Here is a 24,168-nt window from a genome sequence, read left to right as displayed (position 1 = left end):
TTCAGGTCCCACTCCATATTGTCTGCCCTCTTAATGGACTGTCTGCTCTCTTGGGTTGGTTGTCTGCCCACTCGATGGGTACCCTCTGCCCAGGATAACCTCGCCGCCTTCTCCGATAGGTTGGCTTGTCCATTCTCTGAGAGCAGATTGTGTGACCCAAGTCTCCGGAGTGGGGCCTGAAGCTTACACCCTTCTGAATTCTGAGGGGAGACTGCCACCCACTGAGCCACAACTGGCACGTAAGGTGGCGGCAATACCGTGCCGATTTAGAACTGTCGAAACCGTTCTTGCCACAAACCCGCCATTTCATTCAGCAGAGGCAAAAATACGTCGGTAAAGTGAGTAAGGCGACAAGAGAGACTGTGTGTGGAAAATGCCGGTGATTGCACTGGTCTGAAAGTGAATCGGAAACATGAATGGGAAAACCTGCTAATACCAACAGTGCTTTAATCTCCTTCTCACAGTTATTGCAGAACATGGATCCCGAAATGTCACACTGTGGTGGCTCATTAACAAAGTCAATCTGGCTGAACTGCTTTAGAAGCCAATACGATTATCTCAGTCATAGATCACAGATGCAGCTTACCAGCGTTTTGTGCCTAATCTCTCGTGCTTTCTGCAGCCTCCTCCATCTCATACTGTTGCACAAGATTGTCATACATTCCACCTTCACATAAAGGAGGTTCTAATCTGTATAAAAACACAAGACATCTAGGAGCAGGAAAAAGTCTCCCGTCCTTTTTTTAAGAGATCAATCCCACCTACCCACCTTCTCCCCATATCCCCAACCCCACCTACCCACCTTCTCCCCATATCCCCCAACCCCACCTACCCACCTTCTCCCCATATCCCCCAAACCCACCTACCCACCTTCTCCCCATATTCCCCAACCCCACCTACCCACCTTCTCCCCATATCCCCCAACCCCACCTACCCACCTTCTCCCCATATCCCCCAAACCCACCTACCCACCTTCTCCCCATATTCCCCAACCCCACCTACCCACCTTCTCCCCATATCCCCCAACCCCACCTACCCACCTTCTCCCCATATCCCCCAACCCCACCTACTCACCTTCTCCCCATATCCCCCAAACCCACCTACCCACCTTCTCCCCATATCCCCCAAACCCCACCTACCCACCTTCTCCCCATATCCCCCAACCCCACCTACCCACCGTCTCCCCATAACCCCCCCCTGGCACAAGTGAAGGGTGTTACTAATTTCAGGATGGGAATGGATTTTTCGGGGGGGAAACTGAGGTTGAAGAGTTGTAAAGAAAATCTGGCAGGTTGTGGGGCTGGAGGTGATTACAGAGATAGGGTGGTGGGGTGAAGCCGTGGAGAGATTTGAACACAAGGATGAGAATTTTGAAATTGAATTTCCGGACTGGGAGCCAGTGTTGGTCAGCAAGCACAGGGGGCAATGGGCGAACGGGACTTGATGCGAGTTAGGACACGGGGCAGCGGAGGTTTAGTTCCGGTCGTGTTTACAGAGGACCAAAACTGGGAGGGCGGCCGGGAGAACATTGAAATACTTGAATTTGGCTCCATGCTCAGAATTTCCCTCCCTAAACCCCTTCGCCCTCCTCTCCGCCTTGAAGATCCCCCCTTCAAACCCACCGCCTTGACCAAGGTTTTGGTCAGCCCTCCTCGCACCTCCATCTTTGGATTGGCGTGCAGTTATTGATCGCGATTCGAGGAGTGTCTTGGGACTGTCCTCCAGGTTAAAGACGCGGTAGAAATGTGAGTTGTTGTTGCCATGTCAGGAATGATTCGGCATGGCGCGATGATTCGCTCTGGATTTAACCACTAGCTGTGAACCTGGAGTGATGCCAGATTAGCCTGAGCCTCTTGACAATTGCAAGGGAGACTCTTACAACCGAAGGCCTTCTGTAACGTGGCTACGACCTGTAAATTAATGATTGCGAAAAAACTTACTGACTAACCAATGGAGCACTTTTCGAAGTGTAGTCACTATTGTAATGTAGGAAACACAGCAGCCAAATTGCGCACAGCAAGCTCCCACAAACAACAATGTGATAATCTGCTTTTAGTGATAGAAACATAGAAACGAGGTGCAGGAGTAGGCCATTCGGCCCTTCGAGCCTGCACCACCATTCAATAAGATCATGGCTGATCATTCCCTCAGTACCCCTTTCCTGCTTTCTCTCCATACCCCTTGATCCCTTTAGCCATAAGGGCCATATCTAACTCCCTCTTGAATGAATATATCCAATGAACTGGCATCAACAACTCTCTGCGGCAGGGAATTCCACAGGTTAACAACTCTCTGAGTGAAGAAGTTTCTCCTCATCTCGGTCCTAAACGGCCTACCCCTTATCCTAAGACTGTGTCCCCTGGTTCTGTAATTCCCCAACATCGGGAACATTCTTCCCGCATCTAACCTGTCCAATCCAGTCAGAATTTTATATGTTTCTATGAGATCCCCTCTCATCCTTCTAAACTCCAGTGTATAAAGGCCCAGTTGATCCAGATGATGCTAGTTGAAGAATAAATGTTGGCCCACGGAAATAGCAACTAGCATTTGATACAGTAAAATGTCCTAAAGCACTTCACAGGAGCGATTATCAAACAAAAGTTGACACTGAGCCACACACAAGAGATATTAGGACAGGTGACCAAAAGTCGGGTCAAAGAGGGAGTTTTTAAGGAGCGCCTCAAAGAGGGGCACGAGGCCGGGAAACACAGTTGCATGCTGCGGGTATCTCCGAGACACTTGCTGCATGCGAAGCCAGCAGCTGCCAGTGTGCATGACATCACCTCCGAGAGGCTTGTGGACGCAGAAAATCATTCTACCCTGGTGACAGATTTAAAAGCAATCAAGGGATGGTCTAACCAGTTTCCAACCTGATCTCGCAGAGTTCAAGAACAATTAGCACTGAACGGGCATTCATCATCATTTTTTAATTACATTCGGGAATTTCCAAATGGCAATAAATTTACAGCGTCACAGAAATAAATCAATTGTCTCCCTGCAAGGCCACAGATGAAAAAAAACAGTTCCTTCATAATGAAACGATTGGCCCTGGATTTCCGTGTGTAAATAAAAGAAAGACTTGCATTTCTATAGCGCCTTTCATGACCTCAGGACGTCCCAAAGTATCGCACAGCCAATGAAGTGCTTTTTGGGAGTGTAGTCACTGTTGTAATGTGGAAAACATGGCAGCCAATTTGCGCACAGCAAGCTCCCACAAACAGCAATGTGATAATGACCAGATAATCTGCTCTTCTTCAATATAGTGGCGTGGGATCTTTTACGTCCACCTGTGAGGTTTAACGTCTCATCCGAAAGAAGGCACCTCCGACAGTGCAGCACTCCCTCAGCAGAGCAGGTCTCCAGTCGTCTTGGTTAACCCTTGCCACTGGATAAAGGCCGAGCTCTGTCAAGCCCGTGTGGTGGCTGGTGTGCAACGGCCACCACACATTAAAAAGAATCCACGCACAGGCATCTTCCACCCTTCAATTGGAGTTCAGGACCTGGAATATCTTTCATTGAAACATCTGTGAACCCATGTGGAAGCAAGTACATCCTCGTTCAAGGATCCGCCTATGGTGATGGTTCACTCAGCATTGGCACTGGGAGTGTCGGCCTAGATTTTTGTGCTCAAGTCTCCGGAGTGGGATGGAACCCACCGCCTTCTGACTCCAAGGCGAGAGAAAGTGGCTACCCCATCGAGCCACACCAGATTCTGCCCAGTGTGGTACTGAGTCGCACAGACCGGACAGGATGCAAGGCTCCAGCCGCTGACCCCGGTGCTGAACAAGCACATCTCCGGAGGGACAGGACTTGGAATACTGCGATTGGGTGCGACAGGGAGAAGGATCGCACGATTCAGGCGTTCCAGGAGGGTGAGCAGGAATCTGAGCCTCGGGCAGTGTGGAGAACCACGGTGAAAAAAAAAACTCAAGGTATAGGCTGGGAGGCCTGACTTGGTACGGTGGCAGTGTGAAGAGGCTGGCACGAAGGGGTGTGGATGTGAGAGGTGGTAGTCAATGGTCACGGTGCACTAGGAGTTCAAATGTTCACAGGACGACAATTACGGATGACAAAGACCATTTGGCCCATGGTGGGTGGTGCATCAAAGAGCACCCGATGGCATCTGATTATTTCTTAAATAATTCCCCTCCCCGGCTCTTTTCCTGGGGCTCTTCACTCTAGAAAAGAGAAGGCTGAGGGGTGACCCGATAGAGGGCTCACTAGGGTAGATGTAGCGAAGATGTTTCCACTTGTGGGGGAGACCAGAACTAGGGGCCATCAATATAAGATAGTCACTGATAAATCCAATGGGGAATTCAGGAGAAACGACAAGCTAAGTGAGCGGGCAAAAATTTTGCAGATAGAGTATAATGTGGGAACATATGAGGTTATCCACTTTGGCAGAAAAAATAGAAAAGCAAATTATAACTTAAATGGAGAAAAATTGCAAAGTGCTACAATACAGAGAGACCTGGGGGTCCTTGTGCATGAACCATAAAAAGTGAGTATGCAGGTACAGCAAATAATCACGAAGGCAAATGGAATGCAAGTGGGATAGAGTATAAAAGCAGGGAAGTCCTGCTACAACTGTACAGGGTATTGGTGAGGCCACACCTGGAGTACTGCGTACAGATTTAGTCTATGTATTTAAGGAAGGATATACTTGCATTGGAGGCTGTTCAGAGAAGGTTCACTAGATTGATTCCAGAGATGAGGGGGTTAACTTACGAAGATAGGTTGAGTAGGTTGGGCCTTTACACATTGGAGTTCAGAAGAATGAGAGGTGATCTTATCGAAACATATAAAGTAATCTGGTGAATGTAGAGAGGATATTTCCACTCATAGGGGAAACTAAAACTAGGGGACATAGTCTCAGAATAAGGGGCTATCCATTTAAAACTGAGATGAGGAGGAATTTCTTCTCTCAGAGGGTTGTAAATCTGTGGAATTCTCTGCCCGAGAAATCTGTGGAGGCTGGGTCATTGAATATATTTAAGGTGGAGATCGACAGATTTTTGAGCGATAAGGGAGTAAAGGGTTATGGGGAGTGGGCAGGGAAGTGGAGCTGAGTCCATGATCAGATCAGCCATGATCTTATTGAATGGTGGAGCAGGCTCGAGGGGCCGTATGGCCTACTCCTGCTCCTATTTCTTATATTCTTATGTATCATGAGAGTGGTGGGAATGTGGAACTCGCTGCCACAGGGAGTGGTTGAGGTGAATGGTATCGATGCATTTAAGGGGAAGCTGGATAAACACATGAGGGAGAAAGGAATAGAAGGATATGGTGATGGGGTGAGATGAAGAGGAGTGGGAGGAGGCTGGTGTGGAGCATAAACCCCGGCACAGAGCGGTGGCGCCCAATGGCCTGCTTCTGTGCCGTACATTGCATTTAACATAGAAACATAGAAAATAGGTGCAGGAATAGGTCATTCGGCCCTTCGAGCCTGCACCACCATTCAATATGATCATGGCTGATCATTCACCTCAGTACCCCATTCCTGCTTTCTCTCCATACCCTTTGATCCCTTTAGCCATAAGGGCCACATCTAACTCCCTTTTGAATATATCTAACGAATTGGCCTCAACAACTTTCTGTGGTAGAGAATTCCACAGGTTCACACTATCTGAGTGAAGTTTCTCCTCATCTCGGTCCTAAATGGCTTACCCCTTATCCTTAGACTGTGACCCCTGGTTCTGGACTTCCCCAACATCAGGAACATTCTTCCTGCATCTAACCTGTCCAATCCTGTCAGAATGTTATATGTTTCTATGAGATCCCCTCTCATTCTTCTAAATTCCAGTGAATACAGGCCCAGTTGATCCAGTCTTTCTTCATATGTCAGTCCTGCCATCCCGGGAATCAGTCTGGTGAACCTTCGCTGCACTCCCTCAATGGCAAGAATACTATGTGGAAGTCAGAAAACCCAAGTGTTTGAGAATCAGAATCGGTAACGATAATGTAAGTCTGTCACAGAATGTAGGCCAGTCAGTCACAGAGTCAACAAGAGGTCGTGGCCTTGAATCTTGGCTTTGTATTTATTAATTATAAATCCATTCCAAGCGTTGATCACTCTTGTGTGTGAAGTTGACCTTCCCGATTTCAGTCCCAAAGTTTACCTTTTACTAGTTTGAACAGGCGCTCTCCTGTCACACTGTGATGCCATTGAAAGTAGGAACACGAGTCGGCCATTCAGCCCCTCGAGTCTGCTCCGCCATTCAGCTCCATCACGGCCGATCTGCATCTTAACTCTGTTTACCTGCCTTGGTTTCTTAACCCTTAATCCACTTGCGTAACCAAAAATGATCATTGTCAGTTTGGAAAGTTTTACTCGATCCCCCAGCCTCACAGCAAGAGATGACGTCAGTGCTGCCACTGATTAATGCTGTGCTCGGAGAAGGTGAGGGGCCCATTGCCAAGTGTCGGGGAGTTAGCTGATCGACGTTCAGTGGAACCACAGACCTTCGCGACTCTGTAATGTAAGCCTGTGCTTTGCTTGCGTTTTCAGGCTGAATTAACTGTTCGATTCCCAGCATGCACACCCTTTTTCTTTTCCCCCGCCCCTCTCCATTATTCCTGCCTCCTTCACCGTGGGATTGTTCCTCGCGCCCTCTCCTCGACGAAGAAAAAAAATAACTTGTATTTCTACAGCACCTTTCCCGACTTCAGGACGTCCCGAAGCGCTTTACAGCCAATGATAAAGAACATAAGAAATAGGAGCAGGAGTAGGCCATATGGCCCCTCGAGCCTGCTCCGCCATTCAATACAATCGTGGCTGATCTGATCATGGACTCAGCTCCACTTCCCCGCCCGCTCCCCGTAACCCCTTATCCCCTTATCGTTTAAGAAACTGTCTATCTCTGTCTTAAATTTATTCAATACAGCGTGAAGGCACAAATTTTACATATAGAAACAGGAGTCGGCCATTCAGCCTCTCGAGCCTGTTCCGCCATTCAATGAGATCGCGGCTGATCTTAACTCCATCTACCCGCCTTGGTTCCGTAACCCTCAATACCTTCACCCAACAAAAGTCAGTGGTATTCCAGGTGTACCTTTTGCGCATCCCTTTACTATCTAATATTCCTCTCTCAGATCAACTCTCAGCTGCGTCGTTTCTAGCCTGAAAACCCTTTGCTTTGCCAGTGTTTCATTATAACCCCCATCCCTGGCACTGGGGATTAGCCAGCCCCTTGGTCCCTCTCTGCACTTGCTCCCCCCTTGCATCTCCACAACTAGAGCTGCTCACAGTGCACAAGGTGCAATCTGACCACAGCTCCTGTACAGTTTCGATGAAGATAAGTCGGAGGAGGCTCGTGTGGAGCATAGATATCGGCATAGATCACGGTGGGGTGGATCGGGGACGGGGGAATTGTCGATCACGGAGGTGGGGTGGGGGGGGTATGCTCGTAGGATCGGGGCTGGCCACCGGATGATTGTGGCTGACTTCATCACCATCGTTGTGGGATGGAGGGCTGGGGAGGTGATCAGTCACCTCGTGAGGGGGTACCTGATCGCGGGGAGGGGGGTTTAGAATTGTCCCTGGATCCAGGAGGTAGGTATAAAGCCACATACCTCCTGGATGCAGCAGTCCCCACCTCTGTTTAACGAATTGTGTGTAACCCGTCCACATGGGGTTCAATTCAAAATGGACGGGGAAAATAGAGGTTTGCAGCCTCATCATATTATTTAAATTGAGGTACCGCCCCCTGGCAGTGGGCTGGCTGCCCATTCCCCCTCCCCCCCCCCCATCCTTCCTCCGGGTAATGGGCGGGTTGGAGGCGGGATCAGGACGGGAATCCCATTTTTAACACTTTAACTGCCCCCACGCTCCAAACCCACCCATTTTTGGATGGGAAAATTCCGGTCTGTGATATTCTATGTAATACTCTGCCCAGGAATTGTCCCCTCTCACCTGTGTTCAGTTGTAGTTTAACATCCCATTGGCTTTGTTCACTGCTGCTCTGTGATGGCGTTAGCCCCCGCACCCCCCCGAATTGTTTGTGCAGTTCCGTATATTGCTCTACGGGATCTGCTGAGGATATCTCTCCTCTTTATATCGGTTTTAATTTGTTCATTACTCCATTTTGGGTCGCATTGTTCGGTCCGTGTCTTTCGCTGGCATGCTCAGCATTATACCTTTAAAGGCATTCCACTTATCCTCTGAAGTATCATTGAACACACTCCACCAATCAGTTGGCTTCAATAGTTGCTTTGTTTGCATTTGAAGTTGACCCTTTTTAAAGTTAGGTACCTAGATCTTGGACTTAGATATTTTGACCCCCAGATTATGTTTATAATGTGGTCGCTATCCCATAAGGGATGCTATCAGTTCCACATCCTGTACATTATCTAAATAATTTATAAATACAAAGCCAAGATTCAAGACCACGACCTTTTGTTGATTCTGTGACTGACTGGCCCATAAACAGTCTTACATTATTGTTACTGATTCTGATTCTCACACACTTGGGCCTTCTGACTTCTACATAGTATTAAATAGAATGTGGCGCACAAAAACAGGCCATTGGGCCCCACCGCTCCGTGCCGGTGTTTATGCTCCACACCAGCCCCCTCCCACCCCTCTTCATCTCACCCCATCACCACATCCTTCTATTCCTTTCTCCCTCATGTGTTTATCCAGCTTCCCCTTCAATACATTTCTGCTATTTATAAGAACCTAAGAAATAGGAGCAGGAGTTGGCCATTCGGCCCCTTGAGCCTACTCCACCATTCAATAAGATCATAGCTGATCTTCAACCTCAACTCCACCTTCCTGCCCGATCCCCATATCCCTTGAATCCCTTACTGTCCAAAACTCTATCTGAATATACTCAAAGACTGAGCCTCCACAGCCCTCTGGGGTAGAGAATTCCAAAGATTCACCACCCTCTGAGTGAAAAAATTTCTCCTCATCTCAGTCCTAAATGGCTGACCCCTTATTCTGAGACTGTGACCCCTGGTTCTAGACTCCTCAGCCAGGAGGAACCGTCATCCCTGCATCTACCCTGTTAAGCCCCTTAAGTATTTTATACATTTCATTTCGCCTCAACCACTCCCTGTGGGAGTGAGTTCCACATTCTCACCGTTCTCTGGGTAAAGAAGTTTCTCCTGAATTCCCCATTGGATTTATCAGTGACTGTCTTATATTGATGGCCCCTAGTTCTAGTCTCCCCCACAAGTGGAAACATCTTCTCTACGTCTACCCTATCCAACCCTTTCATAATGTTAAAGACCTCTATCAGGTCACCCCTCAGCCTTCTCTTTTCTCGAGAGAAGAGCTCCGGGCTGTTCTGTCTTTCTGTTTTTCTGACTAAAGGCAATTTGAGAGCTAACATTATTTTCTTAGTATCTGGTTGCTTCGAGGTGGAAAAATAACCAATCAGAAAAGAGAAATTACATTCTTTTACCCGAACGTGCTTTTGTAGAAACAGTGACCCAATCAGAAAGCTGGGCCGACACTGCCCCAATTAGAAATGATATCAGCAACCAGTCAGGTGGACATCTGAGACACAAAAATGTATTATTCTATCGAGAGATAAAATAAATATTCAAAGCAAATTAAATCCAAAAAAGGAAAATTATAAAATTTGAGTGTCATCACCATAGGCAGTCCCTCGGAATCGAAGAAGACTTGCTTCCACTCGAAAAGTGAGTTCTCAGGTGACTGAACAGTCCAATACGGGAATTACAGTCTCTGTCACAGGTGGGGCAGACAGTGGTTGAAGGAAAGGGTGGGGAGTCTAGTTTGCCACACGCTCCTTCCGCTGCCTGCGCTTGGTTTCTGCATGCTCTCGGTGATGAGACTCGAGGTGCTCAGCGCCCTCCCGGATGCTCTTCCTCCACTTAGGGAGGTCTTTGGCCAGGGACTCCCAGGTGTCGGTGGAAATGTTGCATTTTATCAAGGAGGCTTTGAGGGTGTCCTTGAAACGTTTCCTCTGCCCGCCTGGGGCTCGCTTGCCGTGTAGGAGTTCCGAGTAGAGCACTTGCTTTGGGAGTCTTGTGTTAGGCATGCGAACAATGTGGCCCGCCCAACGGAACTAGCCGAGTGTGATCAGTGTTTCGATACTGGGGATGTTGGCCTGATCGAGGACACTAACATTGGTGCTTCTGTCCTCCCAGGGGATTTGCAGGATCTTGCGGAAACATCGTTGGTGGTATTTCTCCAGCGATTTGAGGTGTCTACTGTCAACAGTCAGGTGGACATCTGAGACACAAAAAACTGTTAGTCTACCGAGAGATAAAATATATATTTTTACACATTTAAAGCAAATGAAATCTTAAAAAAGAAAACTATAACATTTGAGTATGGCCTGTATACTGCGAACAGGACAATGTTATTTGATGCACAATTCGTTCCTACCTGTACAATATTCGCATGAATGGGAGTTTTTTGAGGGTGTTGTCCCATTTATTTTAGCGGCAATGATCCCTTTAAGCTGCAAGGCTGTGCAGCTGTCTGGAAGTCCTGCGCCGGCCGATCTCCGGTTTTCAATGGGACATTTCGCGCATGCGCAGAATGGGCCATGCATCCCGTTAAAGGGACTGTGCACCCAAAGAAACGTTAGGGGGAACATTGGTTAGCGGCTGTGTAGAATTAGCGGTTAAGTAACGCCTCGATTTCAAAATTCTCATCCTTGTTTTCAAATCCTCCCTATCTCTGACATCTTCTCCAGCCCCAAACTCCTCCAAACCCCCTTCCCGCACGAGATGTCTGCATTCCTCTAATTCTGCCCTCTTGCGCATCCCTGATTTTAATGGCTTAACCATCGTTGGCCGTGCCTTCTGTTGTCTGGGCCCCAAGCTCTGGAACACCCTGCCTAAACCTCTCCGCCTCTCTACCTCTCCTTCCTCCTTCAAGATGCTTCTTAAAATCTATCTCTTTGACTAAGCTTTTGGTCACCTGCCCTGATTCCTCCTTAAGTGGCTCGGTGTCAAATTCTTTGTCTTATAATGCTCCTGTGAAGCACCTTGGGTCATTTTGCTACGTTAAAGTCGCAAGATGCAGGAATCGCAACAGTTATACATTCCTTTCTGGTGTAAAAACACAAAAGGAAAAGTGGCCCAACCATGGCTAACAAAAGAAATTAAGGATAGTATTCGATCCAAAGAGGAGTTGTACAAAGTTGCCAGAAAAAGTAACAAGCCTGAGGATTTGGAGCAGTTTAGAATTCAGCAAAAAAGGACCAAGAGATTGATTAAGAGGGGGAAAATAGAGTATGAGAGTAAACTTGCAAGAAACATAAAAACCGACTGCAAAAGTTTCTACAAGTACGTAAAAAGAAAAAGATTAGTGAAGACAAATGTAGGTCCTTTACAGACAGAAACGGGAGAATTTGTAATCATCATCATCATCGTAGGCAGTCCCTCGGAATCGAGGAAGACTTGCTTCCACTCCCAAAGTGAGTTCTCTGGTGGCTGAACAATCCGATACGAGAGCCACAGACCCTGTTACAGGTGGGACAGACATTGGTCGGAGGAAGGGGTTAGTGGGGCTGGTTTGCCACGCGCTCCTTCCGCTGCCTGCGCCTGACCTCGTCACGCTCTTTGTGTTGAGCCTCAAAGAACTCAACGCCCTCCCGGATGCACTTTCTCCACCTCGGGCGGTCTGCGGCCAGGGACTCCCAGGTGTCAGTGGTGATGTCACACTTTACCAGGGAGGCTTTGAGAGTGTCCTTATAACGTTTCCGCTGCCCACCTTTGGCTCATTTACCATGAAGGAGCTCCGCATAAAGCATTTGCTATGGGAGTCTCGTATCTGGCATGCGAACTATGTGGCCTGCCCAGCGAAGCTGATCGAGTGTGGTCAGTGCTTCAATACTGGGGATGTTGGCCTGGGCGAGGTCACTGATGTTGGTGCGCCTGTCCTCCCAGGAGATTTGCAGGATGTTGTAATGTGGGAAATGCGGCAGGCAATCTGCACACAGCAAGCTCCCACAAGCAGCAATGTGATAATGACCAGGTAATCTGTTCTAGTGATATGGATTGAGGGATAAATATTGGCCCAGGACACCTGGGGGAACCACCCTGCTCTTCTTCGAAAATAGTGCTACGGGATGTTTTACATCCACCTGAGAGAGCAGACAAGGCCTCGGTTTAATGTCTCATCCAAAAGACTGTTCCTGTGACAGTGCGGTGCTCCCTCAGTACTGCCCCTCCGACAGTGCAGCGCTCCCTCAGTACTGCCCCTCTGACAATGCAGCGCTCCCTCAGTACACCCCTTTCCACAGTGTGGCGCTCCCTCAGTACTGCCCCTCCGACAGCTCGTCGCTCCCTCAGTACTCCCCCTCCGACAGTGCAGCACTCCCTCAGTACTGCCCCTCCGACAGTGTGGCGCTCCCTCAGTACTGCCCCTCCGACAGCTCGGCGCTCCCTCAGTACTCCCTCTCCGACAGTGCAGCACTCCTTCAGTACTGCCCCTCCGACAGTGTGGCGCTCCCTCAGTACCGACCCTCTGACAGTGCGGTGCTCCCTCAGTACTGCCCCTCCGACAGTGCAGTGTCCCTCAGTACAGCACTGGAGTGGCAGTCTGGATTTTGCTCTCCACGTCTCTGGAGTGGGACTAGAATCCACAGCCTTGTGACTCAGAGATGAGAGTGCTACCCACTGAGGCACGGCTGACACACAAGGAAGGAAGGTGGTCTCGTGCTTGGCTCTGGGCTGTGTCTCCGAGCTCTGTCCGTTTCTCCGCCTTGCATTGTCAGACTCTTGCACAGTCCGCTCCTGAAATGTAATTATTCTCCTTCACTCTCCGGCCTGTTCAGCTGGAGGCGCTTTGTGTTTGACATTTAGTTCATTGAGAAACTTGATCCAGATCTCTTCCTGGCTAATTGTATCTCTCCCTCCTCCTTCTTCATTGCTTTTTGATGTGCAGAGTGTTTGAGCTGTTTTAAGATGTTTAATCATATTGCTCGAGTGACAGAGCTGGAAGTTGCGTCTGTTTTGTGAGACACTAATTGCTCAATCCTCAAATCCAGGGAACTGTTGACGCTTTAGGGCCACTTCAGAAATTCCATCTCTTTTTCAGGCAGTCACTTTCCTCTCTAATGGGAAAAGCTGGAGCTAAATTCATACCAACATGTTAGTAAATGGCCTGTAATGTGGGTCTCCACAATGGCCTGTAATGGGAATCCCCACAATGGGCCTGTAATGGGGGTCCCCACAATGGGCCTGTAATGGGGGTCCCCACAATGGGCCTGTAATGGGAGTCCCCACAATGGGTGTAATGGGGGCCACCACAATGGCCTGTAATGGGGATCCCCACAATGGGCTGTAATGGGGGTTCCCACAATGGGCCTGTAATGGGAGTCCCCACAATGGGTGTAATGGGGGCCACCACAATGGCCTGTAATGGGAGTCACCACAATGCCATCCTGTTGGAACACAGTCACTGGGATGTGTGGCCCTCAACTAAAAGGAACTGGAATAGGGTTAGTACAGGACATGACCTGTCACTGCCAACCCATTACACCAGGTCTCCAGTCATCTTGGGTGATCCTTGCCACTGGACCAAGACCAAGCTCTGTCAAGCCCGTATGGTTGGTGTGCAACGGTCACCACACGTTAAAAAAATCCACGCACAGGCATCTTCCACCCTTCAACATGTAGTTCAGGACCTGGAATATTAGGTCCTTCATTGAAACACCTGTGAACTCATCCCTTTACAGCGTGGAAGCAAGTCGATGGACCGTCTATGATGATGATTACACCTGCTCACTCCGTGACCCTCTCGCTCTGCCCCTCTCACTCTGTCCCTCTCACTCTGTCCCCCTCTTTCTGTCTCCCTCTCTCTGTCCCTCTCTCTCTGTCCCTCTCACTCTGTCCCTCTCACTCTGTCCCCCTCTCTCTCTGACCCCTTCTGTGCCCCTCTCTCTCTGTCCCCCTCTCTCTGTCCCTCTCACTCTGTCCCCCTCTCTCTGTCCCTCTCACTCTGTCCCTCTCTCTTTGACACTCTCACTCTGTCCCCTCTCTCTGTGCCCCTCTCTGACCGCCTCAATCTATCCCCCTCTCACTCTGCCCCCCTCTCTCTGTCCCTCTCACTCTTCCCCCCTCTCTCTGTCTCTCTCCCTCTCCCTCTCTCTCTGTCCCTCTCATTCTGTCCCCCTCTCTGTCTCTCTCACTCTGTCCCCCTCTCTGTCTCTCTCACTCATTCTCTCTCACTCTCTCTCTCTCTCTCTCACTCTGTGTGTCTGTCTCTCTCACACTTTCTGTCTCTCGCCCTCTCTCCCTCTGAATCTGTCTCTCCCTTTGTCCCTTTGTCTCTCTGACTCTCCCACTCTGTGTCCCTGTCTCTCTCACTCTTTCTGTCCCTCTCCCTCTGTCTCTCTCACTCTCTCTCGCTCACTCTATGTCCCTGTCTCTCTCTCTCTCTGACTCTGTCTCTCTCTCTCTCTCTGTCTCTCTCTCACACTCTGTCTCTCTCTCTCACTCTCTGGGGCAGATCTTGACTCTTTGTGACGGTGTAAAACAGGTAATATTGGCTCATCCCCCTCCACGTACAACACCTCTCCCGATTTACATTGTAGGTTTTGCCACATTGCTGTGTGTGGGAGCTTGCTGTGCGCAAATTGGCTGCCGCGTTTCCTACATTACAACAGTGACCACACTTCAGAAGTACTTCATTGTGTTGGAAAGGCTATTTTCCAGCCTCTTGTTGTTTGATTGCCCGTGTCTCAATCAGCGAAGGGGAGGGGCGGTTACTCTGTCTGCACTTGGTGCATTCCACGGTCAGTACAGCCCGACACTGGGCTGGGCCCAGCTATTGTTCAAGGTGTTGTGGAGAATTGAATGTTCTTAAACTTGGCTGTCTCACCATGGCAATCTTTGTGCACTTTATCCTGCTCCAGGGTTCCCCTCCATTCGCACCCAGCGTTGTGAATATCGAGGCTTCACACTACATTATCCTGCGGGTTACACACTCACAGCTCTATGTGATATCCTGTCCGACTCTGGGCTGAGCTTCAAACCCAATATCCCTTCTGTCACCAGGCCCATCAACCACAACATTGAGTTGTGTAAACACTGGGGTACAGTACTGGTGGGTACAGGTCTGTCACTGTATAACACTGGGGCACAGTACTGGTGGGTACAGGTCTGTCACTATATAACACTGTGGTACAGAACTGGTGGGTACAGGTCTGTCACTGTATAACACTGGGGTACAGTACTGGTGGGTACAGGTCTGTCACTGTATAACACAGGGGTACAGTACTGGAGGGTGCAGGTCTGTCACTGTATAACATTGGGGTACAGTACTGGTGGGTACAGGTCTGTCACTGTATAACACTGGGGTACAGTACTGGTGGGTACAGGTCTGTCACTGTATAACACTGTGGTACAGAACTGGTGGGTACAGGTCTGTCACTGTATAACATGTATACAGTACTGGTGGGTACAGGTCTGTCACTGTATAACACGGGTACTGTACTGGTGGGTACAGGTCTGTCACTGTATAACACAGGGGTACAGTACTGGTGGGTACAGGTCTGTCACTGTATAACACTGTGGTACAGAACTGGTGGGTACAGGTCTGTCACTGTATAACACTGAGGTACAGTACTGGTGGGTACAGGTCTGTCACTGTATAACACAGGGGTACAGGACTGGTGGGTACAGGTCTGTCACTGTATAACACAGGGGTACAGTACTGGAGGGTGCAGGTCTGTCACTAGGGAGTGAGTGATATTGGAAGGCTGAATCTCACAGTGTACACACACACCTTTTGGACTGTAAAGAGCTGCAGTGAATTATAAATTGGGGGACACCCTAATTTAGAGAGAAACAATGTATTGCGTTCCAATGCGTCTTTCAGGTGAGACATTAAACCAAAGTCCCCTCTGCTCTCTCAGGTGGCCGTAAAAGATCCCATGGCACTATTTCGAAGAAGAGCAGGGGAGTTCTCCCCGGTGTCCTGGGGCCAATATTTATCCTTCAACTAACATCATTTAAAACAGGTTATCTGGTCGTCATCACAATGTTGTTTGCGGAATCTTGCTGAGCACAAAGTGGCTGCCCCGTTCCCCGCATTACAGCAGTGACTACACTTCAAAAATAACCTCATTGTGTGTAACGTGCATGGGCCGTCCGGTGGTCGTGAAAGGCGCTATATAAATGCAAGACTCTCTTTCTGATCGTTTGAACCGATGCACTGAATAAGCCTTCCACTGAGAGGCCCAGCTAATGGAATTCTTCTCTCCTTTCTGCGCAGTTCTTCGGGATGATTTCAGACAGAACCCCTCGGATGTTATGGTGGCAGCTGGCGAGCCCGCTGTCATGGAATGCCAACCACCTCGCGGGCATCCGGAGCCGACCATCTCCTGGAAGTGGGACAGCACCCGCCTGGATGACAAGGATGAACGGATCACGGTAAGACTGGGAGTGCGGAGGCAGACTCGATCGCGGCTTTCCAAAGGGCAATTGGATAAGTAGCTGAAAGAAAAAAGAATTGCAGACCTACGGGGAAAGGGCGGGGGGAGTGCAACTGACTGAGGCGCTCTTCCAGAGAGCCGGCACGGGCCCAATGGCCTCCTGCTGTGTTGAATACAGTTAAGATCACTGAATATATTTAAGAAGGAGATAGGTAGATTTCTAAAGCCCAAGTTTTGGCACGAGTTGCTCCTATTTTTTTGGAGCAACTCGTTTAGTATGGAGTATCTTAGAAATCGCAATTCTCGGGACCTAGTTTGCTCCAGTTCTAGTTAGTTAGAATAGTTTTGTTTTAGTACTTTTTTTTTCAAAAGGGGGCGTTACCAGCCACTTACACCTGTTTTGCAAGTTTTGGCAGCGAAAAGTTACTCCAAACTAACTTAGAACGGAGTAAGTGTCGACTTTTGTACACTCAGAAAAACCTTGCCTACATTTTAGGAATTTGGCGCAGGGAGTGAGAGATAGGGGGGGGAGAAGGGAAGTTAGGGGATTTTACAAAGCATTAAACACTTCACTTTTACCAATAAAGAGCCATCATCAATATTAAGTGATAAATAAATCAATGAATAAAACATTTAATTTTTCTACCTCTCCATCGAAGCAGCAGCAGCAGGCACCGAGCTGCGATCTTTCGGCCATTCGGCCAGGGGATAAGGGAGGCCTGAAAAACACTGGGAGGGAGAGCCATCCAGCCAGCCAGCCAGCACGCACCTTTAAAAGTTTAATTCTTACTCTTCTGCATGTCCCTTTAAAGATGGCTGATTGCCAATATTTGTGTGCCATTGCGCATGCGCGCACGCTCCAATGCGCATGCGCAACGCTGCCAGTTCTCAAACTGATGCTGGGCCCTAGCCCCGCCCCCCCCCTGCCGGCAGTGCTTGGTCAGAACACGTTTGCTCCGCCCCCAGCAGCTCCTGCTGCGTCACGCTGAGCTGCAAACGGGCCAACAGATATGGGAGAATCGCAAGCTAAGTATTTGCTGCTTTGTCAGTTCTAGAAATTAGGCAGGCCTCTCCGAGGTGTGCCGTTCTACCGGGGATCCGAAACTTGGGTCCGTTGACACAAAAGGCATCAAGAGATATAGGGAGAAAGCGGGAATATGGTGTTGAGATAGAGGATCAGCCATGATCATATTGAATGGCGGTGCAGGCTCGAAGGGCCGAATGGCCTACTCCTGCACCTATTTTCTATGTTAACCATTCTGTGTCATTTGTGCTTGTAGCTGACATCAACTGATGACCTGTCTCATCTGCTGATTGTTAACTGAGTTCCTGCTTTAAGAGACGACACAGTTCCCAAAACAGAGGGCGAGAGCCAATTGGGGCCCTCGAGCCCTGATTGGAAATGTTAATCCCACGGAGTGGTAGATGAATGGCTGAAAGAAGTTTAGCTCATTCGACAGCACTCTCATCGTATGGCCAGAAATGTCTGAGGTTTGAGCCCTACTGTAGTGCGGCAATGGTGGCAGCTGCCTTGCTGGAGGGGCCATCCTTGGGATAAGATTCGGACCTCAGGTCCTGCCCGCTGTATCTGGTAGTTGTTACAGATCCCGCGAAGAGTTTAGCAGTGGCACAGTGTTGCAGTGCGATCACCCCTGAGTCAGGTCGTTCGTACTGAGTCCTGCTCCAGAGACTTGGGCGCAAGATGTCGGCTGACATTCCAGTGAAAGGAAATCTGTGTTTTTTGTGATGTTGGTTGAGGGATAAATATTGTCCAGGATCATCATCATCATCGGCAGTCCCTCGAAATCGAGGAAGACTTGCTTTCACTCTAAAAGTGAGTTCTCAGGTGACTGAACAGTCCAATACGGGAATTACAGCCTCTGTCACAGGTGGGACAGACAGTGGTTGGAGGAAAGGGTGGGTGGGACTGCGCTTGGTTTCTGCACGCTCTTGGCGACGAGATTCGAGGTGCTCAGCGCCCTCCCGGATGCATTTCCTCCACTTAGGGCAGTCTTTGGCCAGGGACTTCCAGGTGTCGCTGGGGATGTTGCACTTTATCAGGCTTTGAGGGTGTCCTTGAAACGTTTCCTCTGCCCACCTTGGGTTTGCTTGCCAAGTAGGAGCCCTGAGTAGAGCGCTTGCTTTAGGAGTCTCCTGTCGGGCATGCGAACTACATGGCCTGCCCAACGGAGCTGATTAAATGTGGTCAAGTGCTTCAATGCTGGGGATGTTGGCCTGATCAAGGACGCTAACGTTGGTGCGTCTGTCCTCCCAGGGGATTTGCAGGATTTTGCGGAGACATCGTTGATGATATTTCTCCAACGATTTGAGGTGTCTACTGTATATGGTCCACGTCTCTGAGCCATACAGGAGGGCGGGTATTAAAACCAGGATACCAGGTGGACAGCTCCCCTGAAATAGTGTCCGTGGGATCTTTTACATCAACTTGAGAGGGCAGACGGTGCCTCGGTTTAACGTCTCATCTGACGGGCGTCCAAGATTAAGTGGGTTGGTAGAGCTCATTTTAAGATAGATTTAAGGGTGTGTGAGGGGAGGGAAGTGGTTGAGCCCAGTGGCAATTTCTCGTTATGTACTCTCTGAAACTGTTCCCATTGGCGGAAGGGTCGAGAGCCAGAGGACACGGATTTAAGGTGATCGGCAAAAGAACCAAAGGTGACATGAGGAAAAACGTTTTTACGCAGCGAGTGGTTAGGATCTGGAAGGTGTTGCCTGAGAGGGTGGTGGAGGCAGATTCAATCGTGGCCTTCAAAAGGGAATTGATAACTACTTAAAGCAAAATAATTTACAGGGACGTGGGGAAAGAGCGGGGGGAGTGGGACTAACTTGCTCTTCGAAAGAGCCGGTGCAGACTTGATGGGCCGAATGGCCTCCTTCTGTGCTGTTCTGTTCCATGACTTATTGCTTTGTGGCATTTGACTACGCAACAGTCACTCCACTTCAGTGCAATTCATTAAATGCGGGACTGCTTGCAGACATTGGTGAGAGACGTCACAAGCAGCTTAATAAATTCACGTCAGACTTTCTGCTGTAAGCAATCAGAAATAAAGTTTGCCTTGGAGATAGCGCCACTCTTAGATGAATGAGCAGCTGTATAATTTTAAAAGGGCCCGATTTTAACCCCTCCCTGCCCCGCAGCCTTGCAGTATTGGTGCAAGCTGGGCTAGTGAGGGGGGCAGTGGGGGGTGCGGGGCTAGGATGGGGTAATGTGCTCACCATTTTTACAAACCTGAATTCAGGTAATTGCATTGGTCAAAGAAAGACTTGTATTTATATAGCACCTTTCACCACTTCAGGACGTCCCAAAGCGCTTTACATCCAATGAAATAATTTTGAAGTGCGGTCACTGTTGGAATGTGGGAAACGCGGCAGACAATTTGCGCACAGCAAGCTCCCACAAACAGCAATATGATAATGACCAAATAATATGTTTTAGTGATGTTGATTGAGGGATAAATATTGGCTGCAGGACACCGAGGATAACTCCCCTGCTCTTCTTCGAAATACCTGAGAGAGCAGATGGGGCCTCGGTTTAAGGTCTCATCCGAAAGACGGCGCTTCCGACAGTGCGGCGCTCCCTCAGTACTGCCCATCCAACAGTGCGCTGCTCCCTCAGTACTGCCCCTCCGACAGTGCGGCGGTCCCTCAGTACTGCCCCTCCGACAGTGCGGCGCTCCCTCAGTACTGCCCCTCCGACAGTGCGGCGCTCCCTCAGTACTGCCCCTCCGACAATGCGGCGCTCCCTCAGTACTGCTCCTCCGGCAGTGCGGCGCTCCCTCAGTACTGCCCCTCTGACAGTGCGGCGCTCCCTCAGTACTGCCCCTCCAACAGTGCAGCGCTCCCTCAGTACTGCCCCTCTGACAGTGCAGCGCTCCCTCAGTACTGCCCCTCTGACACTGCAGCGCTCCCTCAGTACTGCCCCTCCGACAGTGCGGCGCTCCCTCAGTACTGCTCCTCCGGCAGTGTGGCGGTCCCTCAGTACTGCCCCTCCAACAGTGTGGCGGTCCCTCAGTACTGCCCCTCTGACAGTGCGGCGCTCCCTCAGTACTGCCCCTCCGACAATGCGGCGCTCCCTCAGTACTGCCCCTCCGACAGTGCGGCATTCCCTCAGTACTGCCCCTCCGACAGTGTGGCGCTCCCTCAGTACTGCCCCTCCGACAGTGCGGCACTCCCTCAGTACTGCCCCTCCGACAGTGCGGCACTCCCTCAGTACTGCCCCTCCGACAGTGCGGCATTCCCTCAGTACTGCCTATGTTGATGCAGTGAGATGAAGAGGGATGGCAGGAGATTGGTGTGAAGCATAAAGACCGCCATAGACCCGTTTAAAGAGAAACAAATTGGAAGTATAATCTTCAGCATAGAAAGAAGCAGTTATAACATAGCGCAAGTGAACAACGAGTGATGCAGAACACAAAATGCTTGCCAAGCGTTGGGAAGGAAATTGTTAGGAACGGCTTGTTTCTGTGCTGTAAACCCTTTTGTAATCCTGTGATACTGGCACTAGGATTGCCGGCGTGGATTTGGTGCTCGATTCTCTGGAGGGGGCCCTGATCCCACGACCTTCTGACCCTGAGGCGCGAGGGTGCTGCCCAATGAGCCACGGCGGGCTCCTGTCACGTCCTGATGATGTCACTGGTCCCGCGCGGCTTTGAAACCGCCGGCGAATGTTGACGGCCGCGGGAGGTGCCGCCATGAGTCATTTGAATTTGAATGCTGTGCACGTTCCAGGTGGGCCGGGAGGCGTTGGAGGAGCCTGGCACACACGCGCACATACACACCCCTCAGACCTCCCCTGCCCCCCCGGGCTCCCTTCCCAACTCCCCGGCTCACAGACAGACCCACCCACCCCCACCACCTTACAAATCCTTACTTACTTTGCCAGGGGCCGTTTCTGAGGGCCATTGATGGCAGCCTAGTTCCCCCTCCCCACCCCCATCCGCTGATTTTAGATTCCCTCCTGCCTGTGTGACATCATCTTCATCATAGGCGGTCCCTCGAAGTGAGGATGACTTGCTTCCACACCAAAAAAGGGATGAGTTCACAGGTGTGTCAATGAAGGACCTAATATTCCCGGTCCCGAACTGCATGTTGAAGGGTGGAAGATGCCTGTGCGTGGATTTTTCTAACGTGGGGGTGACTGTTGCACACCAGCCACCACACGGGCTTGGCAGAGCTAGGCCTTGGTCCAGTGGCAAGGGCTAGCCAAGACGACTGGAGACCAGCTCCGCTGCACGGATCGAGTGCGCGCACATATCGCAGTGTGGGCTGGGCCCGTGCTGCCCCTGGGCCCTCACCTCTCCTGGGCCCCGAACTCACGCCTCTCCTGGGCCCCGGAACTCTCTCCTCTCCTGTGTCCCGATCGCGCCCCTTCCACGAGCTCTCACCGTTCCTTCGCCCCGACCTCGCCGCTCCTGCTCTGTACCTGCCCAGACTGCAGTCAGCCGTCGCCCTCCTGCAGTACGCGCTGCTTCCTGCCCTGCAGTGGTATACCGCCGCACGCTGTTCCCTCCATTGGCCCCAACCTGCTGACGGTCTTGTTGTGCTGACAGCATTGATGCTGACCGATATTGAGGTGACTTAATTCCCAATGGGAATCTGATTTGGGGAATGTAAATAATGGGCCTCACTCTCCGGGTTGTTTGACAGGGCGGGCACGGAGGGTGGCGGGGGGGGATGCTGGATAGTTCTCCAACGCGGAACCCCCCCCCCCCCACACCCTGATTTCTGCACCGAGTTACAATCAGGGTTCAGCTTTTCTTTTACACTCTGCGAGGGGTTTAGGGAAGATAAAAATCGGGAAAACAACCAACTTCCTTTGGTTTGGTGAGTCAGGGAACAGGGCGATACATCGGCAAGGTGGGAAGAGGCAATTCGAGTGGGAGGGGGCACGGGGCAGCTGGGTCGAATGGCCTGTTTCTGTGTTGTCCATTCTACATGTCGGACTTTACAGCATGTGTATCGAGCTAAATCACTTGCGTTACAACAACAACTGCAACTGCCATTTTATATAGCACCTTTAACATAGTGAAACGCCCCAGGGCGCTTCACAGGAGCGATTGTCAAACAGAATTTGACTCCAAGCCAACATAAGGAGATATTAGGGCAGCCGACCAAAAGCTTGGTCAAAGAGGTAGGTTTTAAGGAGCGTCTTAAAGAAAAAAAAGACTTGCATTTATATAGCGCCTTTCATGACCGCTGGTCGTCCCAAAGCGCTTTACAGCCAATGAAGTACTTTTTGAAGTGTAGTCACTGTTGTAATGTGGGAAACGTGGCAGCCGATTTGCGCACAGCAAGCTCCCACACACAGCAGTGTGATAATGACCCAGATAGTCTGTGTTTAGTGATTTTGACCGAGGGATAAATATTGGCCCCAGGACACCGGGGAGAACTCCCACTGCTCTCCTTTGATATAGTGGGCGTGGGATCTTTTTAACGCCCACCTGAGAGCGCTGACGGGGACCTCGGTTTCACGTCTCGCCCGAAAGACGGCACCTCCGACAGTGCAGCACTCCCTCAGCACTGACACTGGGAGTGTGTCAGCCTGGATATTTGTGCTCGGGTCTCTGGAGTGGGAGGAGAGAGAGAGAGCGGCAGAGAGGTATAGGGAGGCAGTTCCAGAATGTCGAGCATTGTGAGAAAGAAACAAGCCTCAGATCAGAAGCCAGGGCCCCAGCTCCAGCCCTTCACTTGGCAATAAAAAGAATCAAAGTATCATCCTGATTGGGGAAAAGCTGATATTTCTGGCATGGAAGAACAAGTCATCGCTAAAGGCGATGTAGAAGAACATGAGTTACACTCCCTCTGCTATTGTTCCTCTCCGTTTGCCGGCTCTTGCAGGTTTTTGATGTTACCTTAGTACCTTGTGTAGATGTACCAATTATAAAGATTAAGTTGTTCCCTAAAATCCTAACTGCCTGACATGCCCTGACCTCAACTATTACACTCTCCCACTGATCAAAGAGCCCTCCTGGAATCCTGGCCAATATTCCTCCCTCAAACACCAGCAACAAACACCTTAACTGGCCTTGTCATTTCAAACCTAAAGAAAGAACTTGCATTCATAGACAGCACCTCTCACAGCCTCAGGACGGCCCAAAGCGCCTCGCAGCCAATGACGTGCTTTTGAAGTGTTGTCACTGTTCTAGTGCAGGAGCGATCCCACATACGGCAGTGACATAAATGACCAGACCATCACATCGCTCCCTCAGCACTGCACTGGGATTGTCAGTCGACAATGAGCTTCAATCCAGGAATTTAACCCCCAAGCTTCTGATTCACAGACGAGAGTGCTACCCACTGCACCAAAGGCTTGTTTCTGGGAGCTTGCTGTGCGCCCATTAGCTGCCGCGTTTGCTACATCACAACAGTGAAGGAGCTCCTTCACGGAAAACGAGCCAAAGGTGGGCAGCGGAAACGTTACAAGGGCACCCTCAAAGCCTCCCTGGTAAAGTGCGACATCACCACTGACACCTGGGAGACCCTGGCCGCAGACCGCCCGAGGTGGAGAAAGTGCATCCAGGAGGGCGTTGAGCTCTTCGAGTCTCAACGCTGTGAGCTTGAAGAGGTCAGGCGCAGGCAGCGGAAGGAGCGTGCGGCAAATCAGTCCCACCTCCCCCTTCCCCCGACGAATGTCTGTCCCACCTGTGACAGGGTCTGTGGCTCCCGTATTGGGCTGTTCAGCCACCAGAGGACTCACTTTAGGAGTGGAAGCAAGTCTTCCTCGATTCTGAAGGACTGCCTATGATGATGACAACAGTGACTACATTTCTACAGGTTGATTCCGGAG

The 24,168-nt window shown here is 50.2% G+C and overlaps 1 protein-coding gene across 1 annotated transcript in view; it reads left to right on the top strand.

Annotated features, from left to right (window-relative positions):
- robo1 (roundabout, axon guidance receptor, homolog 1 (Drosophila)) overlaps positions 1 to 24,168 on the top strand; it is an 809,035-nt gene that overhangs the window by 663,398 nt on the left and 121,469 nt on the right. The window contains exon 4 of the mRNA XM_070892873.1: positions 16,205 to 16,362. Coding sequence (XP_070748974.1) covers positions 16,205 to 16,362 — 158 coding nt within the window. The remainder of the gene's footprint in view (positions 1 to 16,204; positions 16,363 to 24,168) is intronic.

The sequence above is a fragment of the Pristiophorus japonicus genome, chromosome 11 (assembly GCF_044704955.1).
Source record: "Pristiophorus japonicus isolate sPriJap1 chromosome 11, sPriJap1.hap1, whole genome shotgun sequence".
In the NCBI taxonomy this organism is placed as follows: Eukaryota; Metazoa; Chordata; class Chondrichthyes; family Pristiophoridae; genus Pristiophorus; species Pristiophorus japonicus.
Note: the sequence above shows the minus strand (reverse complement) of the source record. Positions and strands in the feature narration are given on the sequence as shown.